This window comes from Jaculus jaculus, chromosome 7 (genome assembly GCF_020740685.1).
Source record: "Jaculus jaculus isolate mJacJac1 chromosome 7, mJacJac1.mat.Y.cur, whole genome shotgun sequence".
Lineage (NCBI taxonomy): Eukaryota > Metazoa > Chordata > Mammalia > Rodentia > Dipodidae > Jaculus > Jaculus jaculus.
In genome coordinates this window covers 121,865,527-121,885,378 of record NC_059108.1, presented here as the reverse complement: position 1 = coordinate 121,885,378, position 19,852 = coordinate 121,865,527, and the positions used below count along the sequence as shown (strand labels likewise).

Genomic DNA, 19,852 nt, shown 5'->3' with positions numbered 1-19,852 from the left:
CTAGATTTGGAAAGCAAGGCCATTTCCCTATTTCTCATGCTACAAAGAATTGTGCATAGAAGTAAGGCCACAGATGCAACATCCACTTCCACATGCTCCACAAAGACCAGGAAAATATGAGCAGGGTGTGGTGGTGCACTCAGGAGGCAGAGGTAGGAGGATCTCCATGAGATCAAGGTCACCCTGAGACTACATAGTGAATTTTAGGTCAGCTAGAGTGAGACCCTGCCTCAAGAAACAAACAAACAAACAAACAAACAAACAAACAAAAAATCCAAGAAAACAGAGAGCCAACATATAAACCACACCTGTGGTAAAATACTGAGAAAAATAAAATTGCAATCTTTCTCAAAATACTAGCTTTTATACAGTTAGGAATAACACATCTAGGGATGGGCATGAGCAAAGTACAATGGCACACATGTATGAAAAACAGAATGAAAACCCATTATGTTGTATGCTAGCTCAACAACAACAAAAAAAAGATTCCATGCTTCCATGTCAACCCAGCACTTCAAAAGCTAATGTTTAATAGCTTAAGATAAAATTCATAAGCTATAGTTTACCCATGTGCACACCTGAATGGCTTTCAGTATACTCAGAATTGAACTAGCACCAGAAGTTTAAAACATTTTACCTTCCAATCCAATCCAGTACTTATTACTCCCATCCTCTCTTCATCTCACGAACCACAAACCAACTTTTTGCTCCCACAGATTTATCTATTTCTGAGTATTTTATGTAAAGTACACCTGTATATGACCTTTTCTATTTTTCCTCGAGGTAGGATCTCACTCTAGCCCAGGCTCACCTGGAATTCACTATGGAGTCTCAGGATGGCTTCGAACTCATGATCCTCTTACTTCTGCCTCCCCAGTTGCAGGGATTAAAGGTGTGTGCCACAATGCCCAGTTTGGATGGCCTTTTGAATGGCTTCTTTTATTCAGTGTAAGTTTTTCAAGTACATCCGTGCTAGCATCTATTCACAATTTAGTCCTTTTAATCAAATAATATTCATCATCTAGTGACAAGTTTGAGTTATTTCTACTTCATGGCTCTTACGAATATTTCTAAGAAATATTCACAATATGCACAAGTTCTACCATGAATGTATGTTTTTGGTTCTCTTGGATATATGCCTGCAGTAGTTTGAATATATGTCCCCTAATTGAGTTTGCAGCTCATTTGTCTAGCAGGTAGACTCCTGCTGGGGGGGGGGGGGTGTCACTGGGGGAGGACCTGAATTCCAACCCAGGGTATGCAGAGTGCTTGAGCTGTTTGCCTGGGGTTTCCAGAGTGGCTGCTATGTCACAAATCATAAAAATGTTGGGCATGGTGGCGCACACCTTTAATCCCAGCACTCAGGAGGCAGAGGCAGGAGGATTGCCATGAGTTCGAGGCCACCATGAGACTCCATAGTGAATTCCAGGTCAGCCTGTGGTAGAATGAGACCCTACCTCAAAAAAACAAAAAAAAAAATTCTGAAACTGAAGTATTTGTACATTTTAAGAAAGTTTGGAATTTACTAAATTTGAAAGGTTGATTTTTAAAAAATATTTTATTTATTCATTTGGGGGGGGGGACACGGGCATGCCAGGGCCTCCAGCCACTGCAAAGGAACTCTAGCCACATGCACCCCCTTGTGCATCTGGCTTACGTGGGCCCTGGAGAGTCAAACTGGGATCTTTTGGCTTTGTAGGCAATGCCTTAACCGCTAAGCCATCTCTCCATCCAGAAATATTGATATTTTATATTCAAGTTAAAACACTGAATTTCTTTAGTGAATTTCTTTTTGAACACACGAAATAGTGACAATTCTGAAAGGGAGAAGTTAATAGTAGCCAAAATAAAAAAATCACTTACTACTGTTTCCTTGGCAGGAGGAGGCTTGATCTGTTGACTAGGAATCAGAACAAATGTCAAAGTACCATGCATATCGGACTGCAACGAAAAGATTGAACTATTTTTAAAATCGTTATTACAATCATTCCATGATCTTAGGATCAATCTCCCCACCCTGGACTATTATTCTACAACTCTGCCACAGTCCTATGTGCAAACATTTTGACTCCCAGATGCTTTCTGCATTACGCTTCCCATTCTATTTTTTAACTGTACACAGCCTCACTACTAGGTTCGCTGTTATTGTCCAACATACCTCTGTTTCATGGTGACCCTCCTACCTCTGCCTCCTGAGTGCTGGGATTAAAGGCGTGCGCCACTATGCCTGGCTCCTAGTTGACTTTTAAAATGCTCTAAAAACATTTTGTTTTTTTTATGTTTAATTTTTTAAAAGGAGGTTTTATTAAGGTATGAATTATTCATCTACTTGTTTGAACTTACCAGCAAGTCAAAAACCTCATTGACATCTTTTCCTCGAATTTCAATGCCATTGATCTCCAGAACTTCATCTCCTTCATGTAAGAGACCACTTTTTTCTGCAGCTCCTCCTTTCACTATACGGCTAATGATGACAGACTCCATTTCATTGCGAACTGTAGCACCCTAAAATAAAACCCCAACATCTAATTTAAATATTAAACTTAAAAAGAAGATAACAAAGTAGAAGGGAGAAAGAAGTGGTTCAACAGAAAGGGATTGGGAAAGGGGTGATAACAGAGGGCAACAGGAGGGAATTATAACCAAAACACAAAAATTATCAATAAAAATTTTAAATGACAAGCATGTAATTGTTTTCTAACCATGTCTTCATTTTTAACTTATCACTTCACACTGGAGATGGGGCTCAGAGGCGCAGCATTGGTCTACTATGCTCAGGGCCCCAGCTTTAATCCCCAGCAATGGAAAAAAAAAAAAAAAAAACTACCTTTTTTTTTTCTATTCAGTAATGTTAGCCTTCAATTATCTTGAGAAAAAAATATACATACACAGCTATAGTAACATTCATAATTAAACTTGAAAGCTGGCCATTTTTCCAAAAATGTTATCTGCTTCAGATACACTCTACTCACTAGAATACTGAAATCACAGAATCACAGATTCCTTTTTTTGGTTTTTCAAGGCAGGGTCTCACTCTAGCCCAGGCTGACCTGGAATTCACTACGTAGTCTCAGGGTTGCCTCGAACTCATGGCAATCCTCCTACCTCTGCCTCCCGAGTTCTGGGGTTAAAGGCGTGCACCACCATGCCTGGCTTGTGGATTGTTTTGTTTGTTTTATTTTATTATCTATTTGAGAGTAATAGACAGAGAGGAGGGGGCAGAGAGAGAGAGAATGGGCACGCCAGAGCTCCCAGGCACTGCAAACAAACTCCAGATGCGTGTGCCCCCTTGTGTATCTGGCTAATGTGGGTCCGGGGAAACTGAGCCTTGAACTGGGGTCCTTAGGCTTTACAAGTGAGTGCTTAACCACTAAGCCATCTCTCTAGCCCTTTTCAAAAAATTTTTATTTTTTTAAATTTATTTGAGAGCAACAGACAGAGAGAGGGAGGCAGAAAGAGAAAGAATGTGGATCTTTTTTTTATGTGGGTCCTGGGGAACTGAACCTGAGCCATCAAGTTTTGCAAGCAAGAGCCTTTTAACCACTGAGCAATCTCTCCAGCCCCTAAGCTCACAGATTCTTGAAGCACACAGCAGAAAAATGTATTCAATTTGTTAAAGTGTATAATCAAATTTGTGTTTTTTTAATTTTTTAAAAATTTATTTATTGGGCTAGAGGGATGGCTTAGCAGTTAAGGAGTTTGCCTGCAAAACCAAAGGACCTAGGTTTGATTCCCCAGGACCCAGGTTAGCCAGATGCACAAGTGGGCACACGTGTCTGGAGTTCGTCTGCAGTGGCTGGAGGCCCCGGCGCTCCCATTCTTTCTCCCTTTCTTTCCCTCCCTCAATAATAAAAATAAAATGAAAAAAACTTTATTTATGGGGGGGACATAGAGAGAGGGGAAGGGAGCAAAGGACATCAAGAATGGGCACACCAGGGCCTCTAGCCACTGTAAACAAACTCCAGATGCGTGCGCTGCCATGTGCATCTGGCTTATATATGGGTTCTGGGGAATTGAACCTGGGTCCTTAGGCTTCACAGGCAAGCACATTTACCACTGAGCTATCTCTCCAGCTCTAAATTTGTTTTTTACATGTTAGACCCTATTTAAATGGTTATACAACATTTATTCATAAGTAATACACATGATGTATAACTATAAAGAACTTAATTCAAATGATTGGGCTGGGGGGACGGCTTAGCAGTTAAGGTGTTTGCCTCTAAAGTCAAAGGACCTAAGTTCAATTCCCCAGGACCCACATAAGCCAGAGGCACAAGGTGGCACATGTGTCTGGAGTTTGTTTGCAGCGGCTGGCAGCCCTGGTTCACCCATTCTCTATCTGCCTTTCTCTTAAATAAATAAACTATTTAAAACAAGAAAATATAAGCTGAGTGTGGGGATACATGCCTTTAATCCCAGCACTCAGGAGGCAGAGGTAGGAGGATCACCATGAGTTCGAGGCTACCCTGAGACTTCGTAGTGAATTTAGGTCAGACTGGGCTACAGCGAGACCCTACCTCAAAGAAACAAACAAACAAACACAAAAATATGTAAATAAGCAATATTCAACCATGTTTCATACAAGAGATTTTTTTAATAATAGAAAGACCCTCAAATCAGACATGAGAACACTTACCAACGGAATATCACGAGCCTTTTCTATCCGAACTATTTTTACAGTTTCTCCTCCATACTGGCCAATGCTTTCATAAACTCTCTCATCTGTAACAGGCTCTAGCTGCATTTCCTGCTCAGCAACCTTATCATGGGCCAGTAAAAGTGCCTGTTTCAACAAAATTCACACATTTTGAGTAACAGCATGATTTATTTTTCTAATGTGAATTTTAACCTCATCAAGGACACAGTATTACGATCAATAAATCTTTAAATGTGCTACCAACTGCTGCATGCCCACATTTCCAAACTTTCTAACGCAAGTACAAATGTAATTGTTCTTTTAGAGCTACTGATAACTGATGTACTGACATCAGGACATAATCTGAAATGAACTATGAAATCTAAAATGCTTATTAAACTTCAAAAAAGTAAAGTATATTTAAAGACATAAATACCCTAAATAAAATTTATAAAACATAGGTGAAAGAACAAGGAAATTTTGTCTGGTTAAGAAAATTTGTTTTAGGGTTGGAGGGATGGCTTTGCCTGCAAAGCCAAAGGACCTAGGTTCGATTCCCCAGGACCCACATTAGCCAGATGCACAAGGGGGTGGATGCGTCTGGAGGTCATTTGCAGTGGCTGGAGGCCCAGGTGCATCCATTCATTCTTTCTTTTTCTCTCTCTCTCTCCCTCTTTTCTCTGTCAAATGAATAAATAAAAATAAAACAAAATTTTAAAGAGCAAATTCGTTTTAAAAATAATTTGTTGCCTGGTAAGATAGCTTTAGCAGTTAAGGAGGTTATCTGCAAAGCCTAGTGACCTATGTTCAACTCTCCAGGTCTCACGTAAGCCAGAAGCACATGGTGATCCAAGCACACAAGGCTGCACATGTGCACAAGGTGGCACACACGTCTAGAATTTGACTATAGTGGTTAGAGGCCCTGGTGTGCCAATTCTCTCTCTCTCTCTCATTAAAAAACAAAGGTCAGTCTGTTGAGCTTGCCTAAAAAAAAAAAAATTGCGTAATTTTATATATGAAAATGTATAATTCAGCAATAATAATTACTTTTCAGCAGGGAAAATAAGTATCAAGAATAGCTGATACTTGAGGTCTCTTCCAACCCTAGATTAAGCATGACAAACAAAAAAAAAAAGATAACTTACAGAAAACACATACTTATATGATATTCTGTCCAATTTCTACCTGAATATGTGGAGCATTCAGCAAAGCTGTTAATTCTTGTCCTTCCTTCTGATGAACTGGCTTTAAAACAGTTTGTACCTAAGAAATAAAAACAAAAAGTATTCTTCCTAGGTTTCAGGAAATATCGATAGTACATTACATATACATGTATGTCTATATATATGTGTGCATAAATGAATATATATATATTAGTACAAATCAAAATTGCACTAAGTACTTGTAAGAAAGCAAAAAAAATGAAAAAAAAAACAGTGTACTTTTTCCTATGGAACTTTCAACCTTGTCATGGATAAAAAACAACATTCCTTATTAAAAAAACACACTACGTAAGATTGTAATATTTATGCCTATGAATGAACTAATTATTTTAAAAGTTTCTTAAAATATATTAACACTGATTACATGAGAGAATAAACACTATAATCCTATTTTTACACAACTACATTTAAAGTCCAAGATAACAATTTAAACAGTTATAAATTAACAAGAGAAATTTCTATGAGTCACCATAATACAGTAAGTTGCAATAAAATTTTTCCTCAAATTGGCCAATGTTTGCATTCCTAAGATAAACTCCCATGATTACACTGGCTTTTAAAAGCAGTGTCATCCTTATCTACAGGATGGCACCTATCACTTAAAGCTGTTCAAAGACTCTGGTGAGATACCCTCAGTCTAGGTTTGCATTCCAGTTCCTTCTTTCTTTCCTGACATTCTGGGTTAGCTTAAGTAATCAACACTTTGTCTATTTCCTTATTCATTTCACTTTTCTTATTCTTTTAGTACCATGAAATATAGCATTCCTTCTATTAGGTCATTTCATTCTTCTCTTCCTACTCTAGTTTATTTCATATTTTAGTTTCTAATCCCATGAGCTGCAAGTTCATTTATTTGCATCTTGTTTGCTTCTATCAAAATTATTTCAATAGGAAATTTTCTCAGCATACTATTTTCCTCTAAAGATTGCTGTGTGCTTATTGTCAATTCCTGTTTTTCCACTTTTCCATCCCAAACCCAATTACATCCCTAAAAAAGTATTATGCAATACTGTAGATAAAACCAAAATTGTCACTATTAAAGAAATTTTACAGAAGTAAAGCTATTTATAGAAATGTTAGTAACAGTAACCCATGATGAAAACAAGAATTCTATACACTTTAAGGCTATTTTAACAGTAATTCCCAGTTAAACCTATGAGACAACTGGAGGATTTATTTTACCATAAGTGTGTTAAAGCAATGTACTAAAACTACTCTATCCCCTAGGCTTTAGAAACTAAAAAAAAAAAAAAAAAAAAAAAATGTTTCTAATACTAGAGTTCTATATGTAAGTAGATGATGGTACTGCAAATGTTATTTTCCTAATTCCATGAAACTCATACAATGGACAAGAGTTATGATTTTAAACTATAGTATTGTTTAGGTAATGACAAGGAAAAAATGGTGTTTTCAGTACAGATGCCAATTTTTTTTAAAGCAAAACTGGCTGAATCTGAGGATGTGAAACCTACTGATATAGAGGGTTTTTCTGCCTTTATTACTATTACTGTTATTATTGTCATTATTTATAATACTGGATATTAAGTCTAGAGCCTCACAAATGCTAGACAAGCATTCTAATACTGAGTTAAATCTCTAGCCCTGTATTTCTTATGTCTTTTAAACTTATTTTTACCAAAATGAGATATAGTATTTAAGCTGTTTAATAAAAGTACTGTATAACATTTTGATCTGGTACTAATAAATCATTATAACCTATTTTTCTTTTTGTTAAATTTATTTGCATGTATGTGGTGCATATGTGTGGAGGGGTGGGCCAGGGCTTTTTGCTGCTGCAAAAAACTCCATGTGCATGGGCCATTTTTTGCGTCTAGCTTTATGTGGGTAGTGGGAATTGAACCCAGACTGGCAAACTTTGCAAGCACTTTTACTGCTGAGCCATCTCTCCCCAGTCCACCTTTTATTTTTCTATTTCATTAAATATTTCCAATTCTAACACAGAAATGTGAGCATTTCAGTTCTCACTGGCACTCTCTGTCCCTTAGGGGACAAAGTCTAAGCTCCCCAGCAGTGGGTTATCTCCCGATTCTTGCCTCTTTGCTAGTACTGCCATTATTTATGCCTTTTAGGTCCAGCATTAAATCAGTGCACCTTACATTTGCCACAATGTCTCCCCACAATCAATGCAAGATCAAAACAATGCTCGTTATTTCAATCTCTATTTTAAAAAAATTCAGGAAAATCATTTAAAGTATCCTACGTAAATATATAAAATTTAAAATTTTATAAAATATAAACTTTTAAATAAAAACTACAGTGATAATTTTTGCAGGTTTCCTGTGGTGCAGGAGATTGAGCCTAGGGCCTCACATATGCTAGGCCATGTGTGACCATATGTTAGACCACTGAGCTACAACCACAGACAATGATTCCTTCAACTTACACTAAACTTCTCTCTACCACATTTGCATATAGTATCTTTGCCATCTGAGATATTTCAATGAGGAAAATATCTCCCTTTGGGACCACCATTTTTATAGGTCATACCTCTTGAAGTCCTACCCCTCCCCAGTCATTTTCTACTTCAATCCAATGAGCCAATGATGTTGGGTTTCCAGAATTAAAAAGAAAAATCTTTATTATTTATTTATTTGAGAGAGAGAAAGAGAAAAAAAAAATAGGCATGCCAGGGCCTCCAGCTGCTACAAGTGAACTCTAGATGCATGTGCCACCTTGTGCATCTGGCTGTACATGAGTCCTGGGGAATTGAACCTGTGTCCTTTGGCTTTATGGGCAAGCGCCTTAACTGCTAAGCCATCTCTCCAGCCCCAGAATTTTTTTTTTTAATATTTATTTTTCTTTATTTGAGAGACAGAGAGAGAAATAGGCAGGGAAAAAGAGAGAGAGAGAGAGAATGGGCACGCCAGGGCCTCCAGTGAACTCCAGATGTGTGCACCCCCTTGTGCATCTGGTTTACATGGGTCCTGGGGAATCGAACCTGGGTTCTTTGGCTTTGCAGGGATGCACCTTAAACACTAAGCCATTTCACCAGCCCCAGAATTTTTTTATATCAAAAATAACTTGAAAATCTACAATAATGACATGACATAATATGTGAGATTCAGAATAAGAGATGGCTTATTTGTAATCCATTTAAATCTTCAATTTGGTGTGTATTCATTTGTGAGTGCAGGCCCACACGTGCCATGGAGAGAGCATGGAAGTCAGAGGACAACTTTCATGCTGGTCCTCATTACCTTCCTTCTTATGTGAGGCAGGGTTTCTTTTGATATTCATTTGCTCTGTTCGCAAGAAATTCCCGTCTCTGTCTCTCTTCTACAGAAGCTACAGACTGGGAATCCAAACTCAGGTGCTCAGAGTTGGAAGATAAATTTGCTCATCCACAAAGCAATCTCTCTAGCCATTAAATCTTCAATGCAAAACAGGCCTGGGGGACTTGAGTTCAAGTTCCAGGACCCATATAAGCAGCCAGGCATGGTCACATATGTCTATAGCCCAAGATCCACAGGAGAGCAAAGACCTGAGATCAGCAGAGCTCATGGAAAAACCACAAATTATGGGATCAGCAAACCACTCCAGGTCAAAAAAAGCAGCAAGAGGAGGGGCAATGCAGTAGACACCTGACATTCTGCTCTAGCCACCACAGATAAGCACAGCCTGCCACACGGAGGCACAGGAGGCGTGCCAAGGACATATACATGTGTATACACACCAGACAAACACACACTGCACTCCATACACACAAAGAGAAATTTAGTATTTTTCAACACTTACACCATTTTTAAAGATGAAAACCTTAAGAGTTATATATTTATGATTCTTGATTACTAGGGATTATAATTTTATTTCACCATTATTTATGTATGAGTTTATAATGCATATTAATAAAGCCATATTGATTACTACCTCAGCTCATAATTGTATAAACTTATAATTTTATAAACAAAACTCTCTTCATGCTCTAACTAACTTATATATGTATATTCCAATAAGTGCAGCTAAATTTTCCTACCATAATAAATTATTAATGTGATCAGTAGCAATTATTTCCAACAAGCCCTGCAACCACATCAACATTTTCTACTAACCCTGCTTTACTATCACTAGTAATTACCTAGTAAATGTCAACGAGATGTTCCGATACATACCTCTTGTACAAGATCCTGTGCATTGGAGATAAGAGGAAATGGAGGACTGGCCTTGTTCATATGTACTGCGATAGCATTGTGTATCTTAAATGCATTCTGGAAATCTTTATTCTGTACAAGTTGTAAAAGCAGTGAAATATCCTCCTGGCTCTGAGAATCAACCAAAGTATGCTGGATATGTTTAAGTGAGGAAAACAAATCTTCAACTTCTAGTAGGAGAAGAAAGGTATCCCAAAGTTAATTGTTTTGGTCATAACATGTGTTTTAAGGTAAAATTTCTTGAACTGGTAAAAACCTATAGTTTTAGGGAAAAAAAGTGCATACATTTTAGCATCAGTGAAGTTCATTTTACTGATATCTAATAGGATTCTAAAAACTATAGAACTTTAATTTTTAATTATAAAATATATGTCTTGCTGTAAAAACAAATGGAGAAAATACTCAAAAGTTAAAACTATCAATAATTCCATCACCTAGGAAGATTTTATTTTCTCCTTAAGTATCTTTTCTTCATTTAATAGTACATTGTTATCTGCTTTCCCAAAACACTGTCTTTTAAGATATTACATATAATTGTTCTATAATATTTTACATGGCTAATACAATAACCAGCACACTGAAGTTAAACATTTAGTATGCTTCCACTTTTATGCCATAAGTAATAATAAGTATTTCAGAATAATCACTGCTGTACATAAATTTGTCTGAGGCTACATTTTCTTGATATAATTCTTAGAACTAGAACTTTTGCAAAAAGGTTCTAATATATTAGCAATATCATTAACAATATCCAATATTATTTTCATGACCTTTTTTTTTAATTACAGAAAATGAGCATTTTTGTTATTCATAAAACTGTAATGAATATGTGCACCTCTAAAAAATGTACTGAAAGTTTTTGGCCTCTTGTATATGTTTTGTGCCTATTAAGATGTATATACAGCACACACATTTTTCTAGGAAATGGTTATCCTAAAGTGATTAATAACCATTGGTAGTTTCTTCCTGTTCCCCAACTGATTTGTGTGTGTAAAAACATTAAATTTGGGCTGGACAGGTAGCTTAGCAGTTGAGGTGCTTCCCTGTGACCCAGGTTCGATTCCCCAGTACACGTGTAAGCCAGATATACAAGGTGGCACATGCATCTAGAGTTCATTTGCAGTGGTTAGAGGCCCTAGTATGCCCATTCTCTATCTTCCCCCTCTCAAATTAATATTATTTTAAAAGGCATTAAAATTAATTAAAATTAAGAGGCACTACTTTAAAAAATCATCTTACAGGGTTGGAGGGATAGCTCAGGAGTTAAAAGCACTTGCTTGCAAAGTCTGCTGGCCTGGGTTCAATTCCCCAGCCACTCATAAAGCCAGATGGGCGTTCATTTGCAAGACACTGGTGCACCCCATACCTCTCACCACATTCAAATAACTAATAAATATATAGTTGAAAATTATCTTGCCTTTTAAAGTTATTTATAAACCTTTTTTGGAGGGGTATATGTGGCATTCCATTTCCCCCATTCTTCCAAAAACAAAAGTCCTATCAGAAGTTCTGGCTAAAATTAAACCTGGAAATGAACTGGGAAAAATTAGAGTGTGTTATACACAATCACATGGAAAAATAAAATCCCTTTTTAACACTTTTAGTTAAGTTTGCTCATATAAACCCTGAATAAAAGTTGTTATTCCTTCATCTTTATCTCAAAAATTTTTCTTGCTTGTTTTTTTGAGGTAGGGTCTCAGTCTAGTCCAGGCTGACAGAAAGCATATTCATGATTATTGGGGACTAAGAAGAAGGAAGAATGAGTGATTAATGGGTACATAATATCTTTTAGTTATGAAAACATTTTAGAAGTGCATAGTGGTGATTGTGTAAAAGCTTATGAGTTCCGGTTAAGATGGCGGCGTAGGTACCACGCCAAAGCAGCCTAGGGGGGAAAAAGACCAAAAAAACTCAGCAAAACACACACTTTTACTAAAAAGTGAGGTGTATAGGAAATTGAGGCGGCAGCGGAGAAGTAGAAGAGTTCCAGAGCATCCAGAGCCTGCACAGGCGGGAACAGCGGCTCCGGGGCGGCTCGGCCACCCGCCGCAGCCGCGGAGCGGCAGAAAGCCGCCGGACTCTCGGCTCGAGACGCAGGACAAACCAGGTGCGGGATTTTCCCCTCACACCGCGCTCTCCGCAACTCGGGAAACGTGAGGGGAGAGCGGCAGCGAGCAACGGAGGGAGGAGCAGACCGCGAGGTAGAAGCACACGTGGAACAGCGATACAACCAGAGCAGCCGCGGCTCCCTCCCCTCCCCCACCACCTGAACCCAGCTCCAGCCAACACAGCAGCGGCCTGGGACCGGCCACGCCAACTTGGGCTGACAGCAGGACCCAAGCAGGAGCAGAGTTCGGCAGCAACTTCAGCGGCTCCAGCACCGGTACCAGTGGCCCCAGCAGCAGCGGACCCAGGAGCGGCAGCGGCGGCAGATCCCGCAGCAGCGGCTTCGGGGGAGCAGCGGCGGTGGACACGGCAGCGGCAGCTTCAGCAGCGGTGGTGGCTCTGGTGGTGGCAGCTACAACAGCAGCAGAGGCAGCAGCAGCGGCTCAGTTTGCCCCGTAGGAAAAGCAAGTGCCCAGCTCCAGAAAACAGAACAGCAGCCCGACGACCCAGGCAGCAACTTGACTGAGACCACAATCACCCAAGGTAACTGGGATTGCACCAGGGAAGGGTCTCACTTGGTCACAAGCTGACTTGGATACCTCAACAGACCAGAAATCTAAACCTCTTTGTTGATAGAGGATCTGGTCATTATAATAACTACTCTTGCATACATACTCGGGGCTGTTTTTGATTGAATGTGTACAGTGTTTAGTTAAATTTTAGAATCTACCAGTATTTTATTCCACTCAGCCTGCTTGAATACTCCTATAGCAGGGAAACTCAACCCCTAAGAACATCTTTGTAGATACTCTGAGAGTCTTAAGAGCCACACCTAATGCCTTAAGGTCCTACCCTGAAAATATATTACATCAAATCAATTGATACAGCTAAGAATACACAGCTAGCTAGAAAATCCAAGCATTAACTTAATCCAAGATGCAAAAATATATACATTATAACACAAGAAACACTAAAAAGCAAGACGATATAAATCCACCTAAAAGTATTAATGCATCAGAAATGTCCTCCAGTGAGAAAGAGTTAGAGGAAATGCCTGAGAAAGAGTTCAAAAGAATAATTATAAATATGTTCAAAGAGGTCAAAGAACACATGAAAACAATCAAAGAAGAAATCAAAGAGGAAATCAAAGAGGAAATCAAAGGAATCAAAGAAGAGGCAGGACACCAATTTAATGAAATAAAGAAGGCAATACAAGACATAAATAGGGAAATAGAAATAATAAAGAAAAACCCGTCAGAATTACTAGCAATGAAGAACACAGTTAATGAAATAAAAAACTCTGTAGAAAATCTCACCAGTAGGATGGATGAGGGAGAGGACAGAATATCTAAGCTAGAAGATCAGGTGGCAGACCTAATGCAGTCCAACAAAGAAAAAGACAAACTTATAGAAAAGTATGAGTGGGAATTTCAAGATATTCGGGACACTATGAAAAGATCCAATATAAGAATTCAGGGCATAGTAGAAGGAGAAGAACTCCACTCCAGAGGCATAGTAGGCATCTTCAACAAAATCATAGAGGAAAATTTTCCCCAAATTGGGAAAGAGGTGCCAATACAGATACAGGAAGCCTTTAGAACCCCAGCCAGACAAAACCCAGAAAGAAACTCTCCTCGCCACATTATACTCAAACTTCCAAACACACAAACCAAAGAAAAAATATTGAAAGCAGTTAGAGAGAAAAATCAAGTTACCTACAAAAGCAAGCCCATCAGGATTACAGCAGATTATTCAACACAAACTTTTAAAGCCAGAAGGGCTTGGAGTGATATATTCCAAGTTCTGAAAGATAACAACTGTCAACCAAGGTTACTTTATCCTGCAAAGTTATCCATCCAAATAGATGGAGAAATAAAGACATTCCATGACAAAAGCAGGTTAAAGGAGTATCTGAAGACAAAACCAGCTCTATAGAAAATACCTGATAGAATCCTCCATGCTGAACAAAAGGAAAAGCACACATATAAGGAACCTAGAAAAAACCAGCTATACTCAAATACCAGTTAACAGAAGAGAGCACAGGTAGAACAAGTAACACACACACACACACACAAATGGCAAACATAAATACACACCTTTCAATAATATCTCTTAATATCAACGGTCTCAATGCCCCAATGAAAAGACATAGATTTGCAGACTGGGTTAAAAAGCAGGATCCTACAATTTGTTGTCTCCAAGAAACTCACCTTTCTACAAAGGATAGACATTATCTTAGGGTGAAAGGTTGGAAGACGGTGTTTCAAGCAAATGGGCCTAGAAAACAAGCAGGGGTTGCTATCCTAATATCAGACAGGGTAGACTTTAGTCCGACGTTAGTCAAAAAAGATAAGGAAGGTCACTTTATATTGATTAAGGGCACACTCCAACAGGAGGACATTACAATCCTAAACATATATGCACCTAACATGGGGGCTCCCAAATTCGTCAAACAAACACTATTAGAACTAAGGTCACAGATAACACCAAACACAGTGGTGGTGGGTGACTTTAACACTCCACTCTCATCAATTGACAGGTCATCCAGGGAAAGAATAAACAGAGAGGCATCTGGACTAAATGAGGTCATAGAAGGAATGGACCTAACAGATATATACAGGACATTTCACCCAAAGGCTGTAGAATATACATTCTTTTCAGCAGCACATGGAACATTCTCTAAAATAGACCATATATTAGGACACAAAGCAAATCTTAACAAATTCAGGAAAATTGAAATAATTCCTTGCATTCTATCTGACAACAATGGAATTAAACTACAAATCAGTAGCAAGAAAGGCTATAGAGCATACACAAAATCAAGGAAACTAAACAAAACACTACTAAATGATGAGTGGGTCAATGAAGAAATCAAAAAGGAAATCAAAAAATTTATAGAGTCAAATGATAATGAGAACACAACATACCAAAATCTCTGGGACACAATGAAGGCAGTTCTAAGAGGTAAATTTATAGCCTTAAGTGCCTATATTAAGAAATTAGAAAGGTCGCAAGTAAACGACCTAATGCTTCGCCTTAAAGCCTTGGAAAAAGAAGAACAAGGCAAACCAAAAAGTAGTAGACGGGAAGAAATAATAAAGATTAGGGCAGAAATTAATGAAATAGAAACAAAAAGAACAATCCAAAGAATTAATAAAACAAAGAGTTGGTTCTTTGAAAGGATAAACAAGATTGATAAACCCTTAGCAAATCTGACCAAAAGAAAGAGAGAAGAGACACAAATTAATAAAATCAGAGATGAACAAGGTAACATCACAACAGATTCCAGAGAAATTCAAAAAATTATAGGGACATACTATAAAAGCATATACTCCACAAAGTATGAAAATCTGAAAGAAATGGATGATTTCCTTGATCTATATGACCTACCTAAATTAAATCAAAATGAGATTAATCACTTAAATAGACCTATAACAAACATGGAGATCCGAGCAGTTATCAATAATCTCCCAACTAAAAAAAGCCCAGGCCCGGATGGATTCACTGCTGAATTTTACCAGACTTTTAAGGAAGAGCTAACACCATTGCTTCTTAAGCTTTTCCAGGAAATAGAAAAAGAAGGAATCCTACCAAACTCCTTCTATGAGGCCAGCATCACCCTGATACCAAAACCAGGCAAAGATAGAACAAAAAAAGAAAATTACAGACCAATCTCCCTCATGAACATAGATGCAAAAATTCTCAACAAAATATTGGCAAACAGAATACAAGAGTATATCAAAAAGATCATTCATCCTGACCAAGTAGGCTTTATCCCAGAGATGCAGGGATGGTTCAACATACGCAAATCTATAAATGTAATACATTACATAAATGGGTTGAAGGACAAAAATCACATGATCATCTCATTAGATGCAGAGAAAGCATTTGACAAAATCCAACATCCCTTCATGATAAAAGTCCTACAGAGACTGGGAATAGAAGGAACATATCTCAATATAATAAAGGCTATTTATGACAAGCCTACAGCCAACATATTACTAAATGGGGAAAAACTGGAAGCTTTTCCACTAAAATCAGGAACAAGACAAGGGTGTCCACTGTCTCCACTTCTATTTAATATAGTTTTGGAAGTCTTAGCCATAGCAATAAGGCAAGAGACACACATAAAAGGGATACAAATTGGAAAGGAAGAAATCAAGTTATCATTATTTGCAGATGACATGATTCTATACATAAAGGACCCTAAAGACTCTACTAGCAAGCTGTTAGAGCTGATCAAAACCTACAGCAATGTAGCAGGATACAAAATAAATACACAGAAAAGCTTATGAGTACACTAAAAGTCAATGAATTATACCTTAAGTATGAATTTTATAGTGTGTGAATTATGTAGTAACAAAACTGCGATTTTAAAAATGAGACAAAATGACTGGTTAATAGCCATAAATAAATTTCATTAGGTGCTCTCTGATTGTTTCCAGGTCTAATAAAAATTTAATGCTAGATTTGTAAATACAGCTCAGTGGTACAGTGTTTGGCTAATATTAACAAGCTCCTAGTCTTGATCCCCAACATCTATATACATATACATATACATATACATATACATATACATATACATATACATATACATATACATATACATATACATATACATATACATAAATAAACAGTGATTAAGTGATGATATGAATTATTTAAACTCAGTTGTCTCTGAAACCCCTGCAATTAAGTGAAGCATTTTAACCACACCAGAGAACAATGAAGTAAGTCTTTGCAAAAGGGAAAAAGTTAAATTAGTATTACTTAATAAGTGGAATGAAGGGTTAGTATATGTGTCAAAGACAGAATGATGTAGCACTCAAATCTTTTTTTAATTTTATTTTGTTCATTTTTATTTATTTATTTGAGAGTGACAGACAAAGAGAGAAAGAGGCAGATAGAGAGAGAATGGGCCCTCCAGGGCCTCTAAGCCACTGCAAACGAACTCCAGACGCATGTGCTTCCTTGTGCATCTGGCTAACGTGGGTCCTGGGGAATGGAGCCTTGAACCAGGGTCCTTAGGCTTCACAGTAAGCGCTTAACTGCTAAGCCATCTCCCCAGCCCAATTTTTTATTTAAATATTCTATTATTTATTTATTTATTTATTTATTTATTTGACAGAGAAAGGAGGAGAGAGAATGGGTGCTCCAGGGCCTCCAATCACTGCAAATGAACTCCAGATGCATGTGCCCCCTTTGTGCATCTGGCTAACGTGAATCCTGGGGAATGGAACCTGGGTCCTTTGGCTTTGCAGACAAATGCCTTAACCACTAAGCCATCCCTCCAGCCCCCATCATTTTTTTTTTTTTCCCTGAGGTAGGGTCTCACAATAGCTCAGGCTGATCTAGAATTCACTATGGAGACTCAGGGTGGCCTTAAACTCATGGCGATCCTCCTACCACACCCGGCAAATAAAACCTTTTTAAAAGAATGATGGGGAGACCAGGCGTGGTGGTGCATGCCTTTAATTCCAGCACTCGGGAGGCAGAGGTAGGAGCTCCGATCACCATGATTTCAAGGCCACCCTGAAACTACATAGTTAATTCCAGGTCAGCCTGGACCAGAGTGAGACCCTACCTCAAAAAGAGAAAAAAATGCATTTTATTTTTTATTTATTTAAGAGAGAGAGTTAAAAACAGATACAAAGAGAAAATGGGTGTGTCAGGGCCTCCAGCCACTGCAAAAGAACTCCAGACACATGCACCCCTTGTGCATCTGGCTTATGTGGTCTTGGGGAATCAAACTGGGGTCCTTAGGCTTCACAGGCAAAGCCTTAACTGCTAAGCCATTTCCCTACCCACTCAATTGATTTTAATAAGATTACGTGTAAAAAAATTCATACAACTATACATATATTCCTATAAATTTTTGAATCATTAAATAAGCTCTAATTTGAACAATCTGACTAAATTAGAAATATCTCAAATGGTCCCAACATTAAATCTAATACTAGTAGATTTAATCATTTCATTTGCAAGAATTTTAAAAAATAATCCATGAAGGAGCAGTTAATAAAGTTTGTTTAAAAGTATCTACAAACTGGGTATGGTAGCGCATGCCTTTAATCCCAGCACTTGGGAGGCAGAGGTAAGAGGATTGTCATGTGTTCAAAGCTACCCTGAGACTACGTGGTGAATTCTGGGTCAGCCTGGGCTAGAGAGAGACTCTACCTCGAAAAACCAAAAAAAGAAAAAAAAAGTATCTACAATAGTTAAGTAAACATCTGACAGTGAAAATACCTCTGCAGAAGCAGGCTAAAGTAAAATTCTAGATTTGTTGGATGTGGAATTTTGTTAGCGTTATATCAATTTTATTTAAAAAAAAAAAAAACAACTTAGGCAGGTATGGTGGCACACACCTTTAATCCCAGCACTTGGGAAACTGAGGTAGAAGGATCACCGTGAACTTGAGAATAGCCTAGGATAAAGTGAGACCATGCCTCAAAAAAACAAGGTAGACGCCAGGCATCGTGGCTCATGACTTTAATCCCAGCGCTTGGGAGGCAGAGGTAGGAGGATCACTGTGAGTTCGAGGACACCCTGAGAATAAATAGTGAATTCCAGGTCAGCCTCAGCTAGAGACCCTGCCTCGAAAAAACAAAAAATAAATAAAAAAGCTGGACGTGGTGGTGTAAACCTTTAATGCCAACACTTGGGAGGCAGAGGTAGGAGGATTGAAGTGAGTTAGAGGCCACCCTGAGACTATATAGTGAACTCTAGGCCAGCTTGGGCTACAACGAAACACTACCTTGAAAAACCAAAACCAGAGGGAATTACCATGGGATATATTTTATAATCATGGAAAATGTTAATAAAAATTTTAAAAAAATGTAAAAAAACAAAAACAAAAACAAAAAAAGTGCTTATTACACTCAGACAAAGTTCTAGTATACCCCATGGTCAATAAAAAGTCAGTTAAGGGCTGGAGAGATGGCTTAGCGGTTAAGTGCTTGCCTGTGAAGCTGAATGACTCTGGTTCGAGGCTTGATTCCCCAGGAGCCATGTTAGGCAGATGCACAAGGGGGTGCATGCATCTGGAGTTCATTTGCAGTGGCTGGAAGCCCTGGTATGCCCATTCTCTTTCTCTTTCTCTCTGCCTATCTCTCTCTCTCTCCTCTTTTGCTCTCAAATAAAAAAAAATAAAAATTTGAAAAAATTAAAAGTCAGTTAATGTAGCCAGGCGTGGTGGCACACACCTTTAATCCCAGCACTTGGGAGCCAGAGGTAGGAGGATTGCTGTGAGTTCAAGGCCACCCTGAGACTATAGTGAATTCCAGGTCAGCCTGGGCTAGAGCAAGACTCTACCTCAAACAAACAAACAAAAAATTCAGTTACTGCTAGAAAGAAAGGTACAAAAGATGTTTTCCTGTAAAATTCAATACTCTTACTGAACAATTTTAATATTCAAAGACACTTGGCAAAAATCCACACAGACATACTAATCAAGACGGAAACATGCTATTATTTTTAGGAAATGCCTTATTTTTTATTCACCCTAGCTTTCTTACCCTCTGTCTTTCATTTTCTTCATACTTTAAGTATATGGCATAAACTAGAAAGCCCTGAGCTACAAATTTCAGGAGTGTCCTAATAACCATAAAACAGTTCACCCTGGCTGTGTGTATGCTGGTGTCTTTTCGAAGGTTTAACAACTATACAATTACACAGAACAGAAAACAAATCTCTAGTTTATTTCCTTTATTCTGTCTACA

The 19,852-nt window shown here is 38.1% G+C and overlaps 1 protein-coding gene across 9 annotated transcripts in view; it reads right to left on the bottom strand.

Moving 5' to 3' along the window:
* Window positions 1-19,852, bottom strand: part of Pals1 (protein associated with LIN7 1, MAGUK p55 family member) — a 98,706-nt gene that overhangs the window by 20,394 nt on the left and 58,460 nt on the right. For all 9 annotated transcript variants that reach the window (XM_045154525.1, XM_045154528.1, XM_045154526.1 and 6 more), the window contains 5 exons: window positions 9,990-10,198; window positions 5,822-5,899; window positions 4,637-4,783; window positions 2,344-2,505; window positions 1,864-1,941 (listed from right to left, as the gene is read on the bottom strand). In XM_045154525.1, coding sequence (XP_045010460.1) covers window positions 1,864-1,941; window positions 2,344-2,505; window positions 4,637-4,783; window positions 5,822-5,899; window positions 9,990-10,198 — 674 coding nt within the window. The remainder of the gene's footprint in view (window positions 1-1,863; window positions 1,942-2,343; window positions 2,506-4,636; window positions 4,784-5,821; window positions 5,900-9,989; window positions 10,199-19,852) is intronic.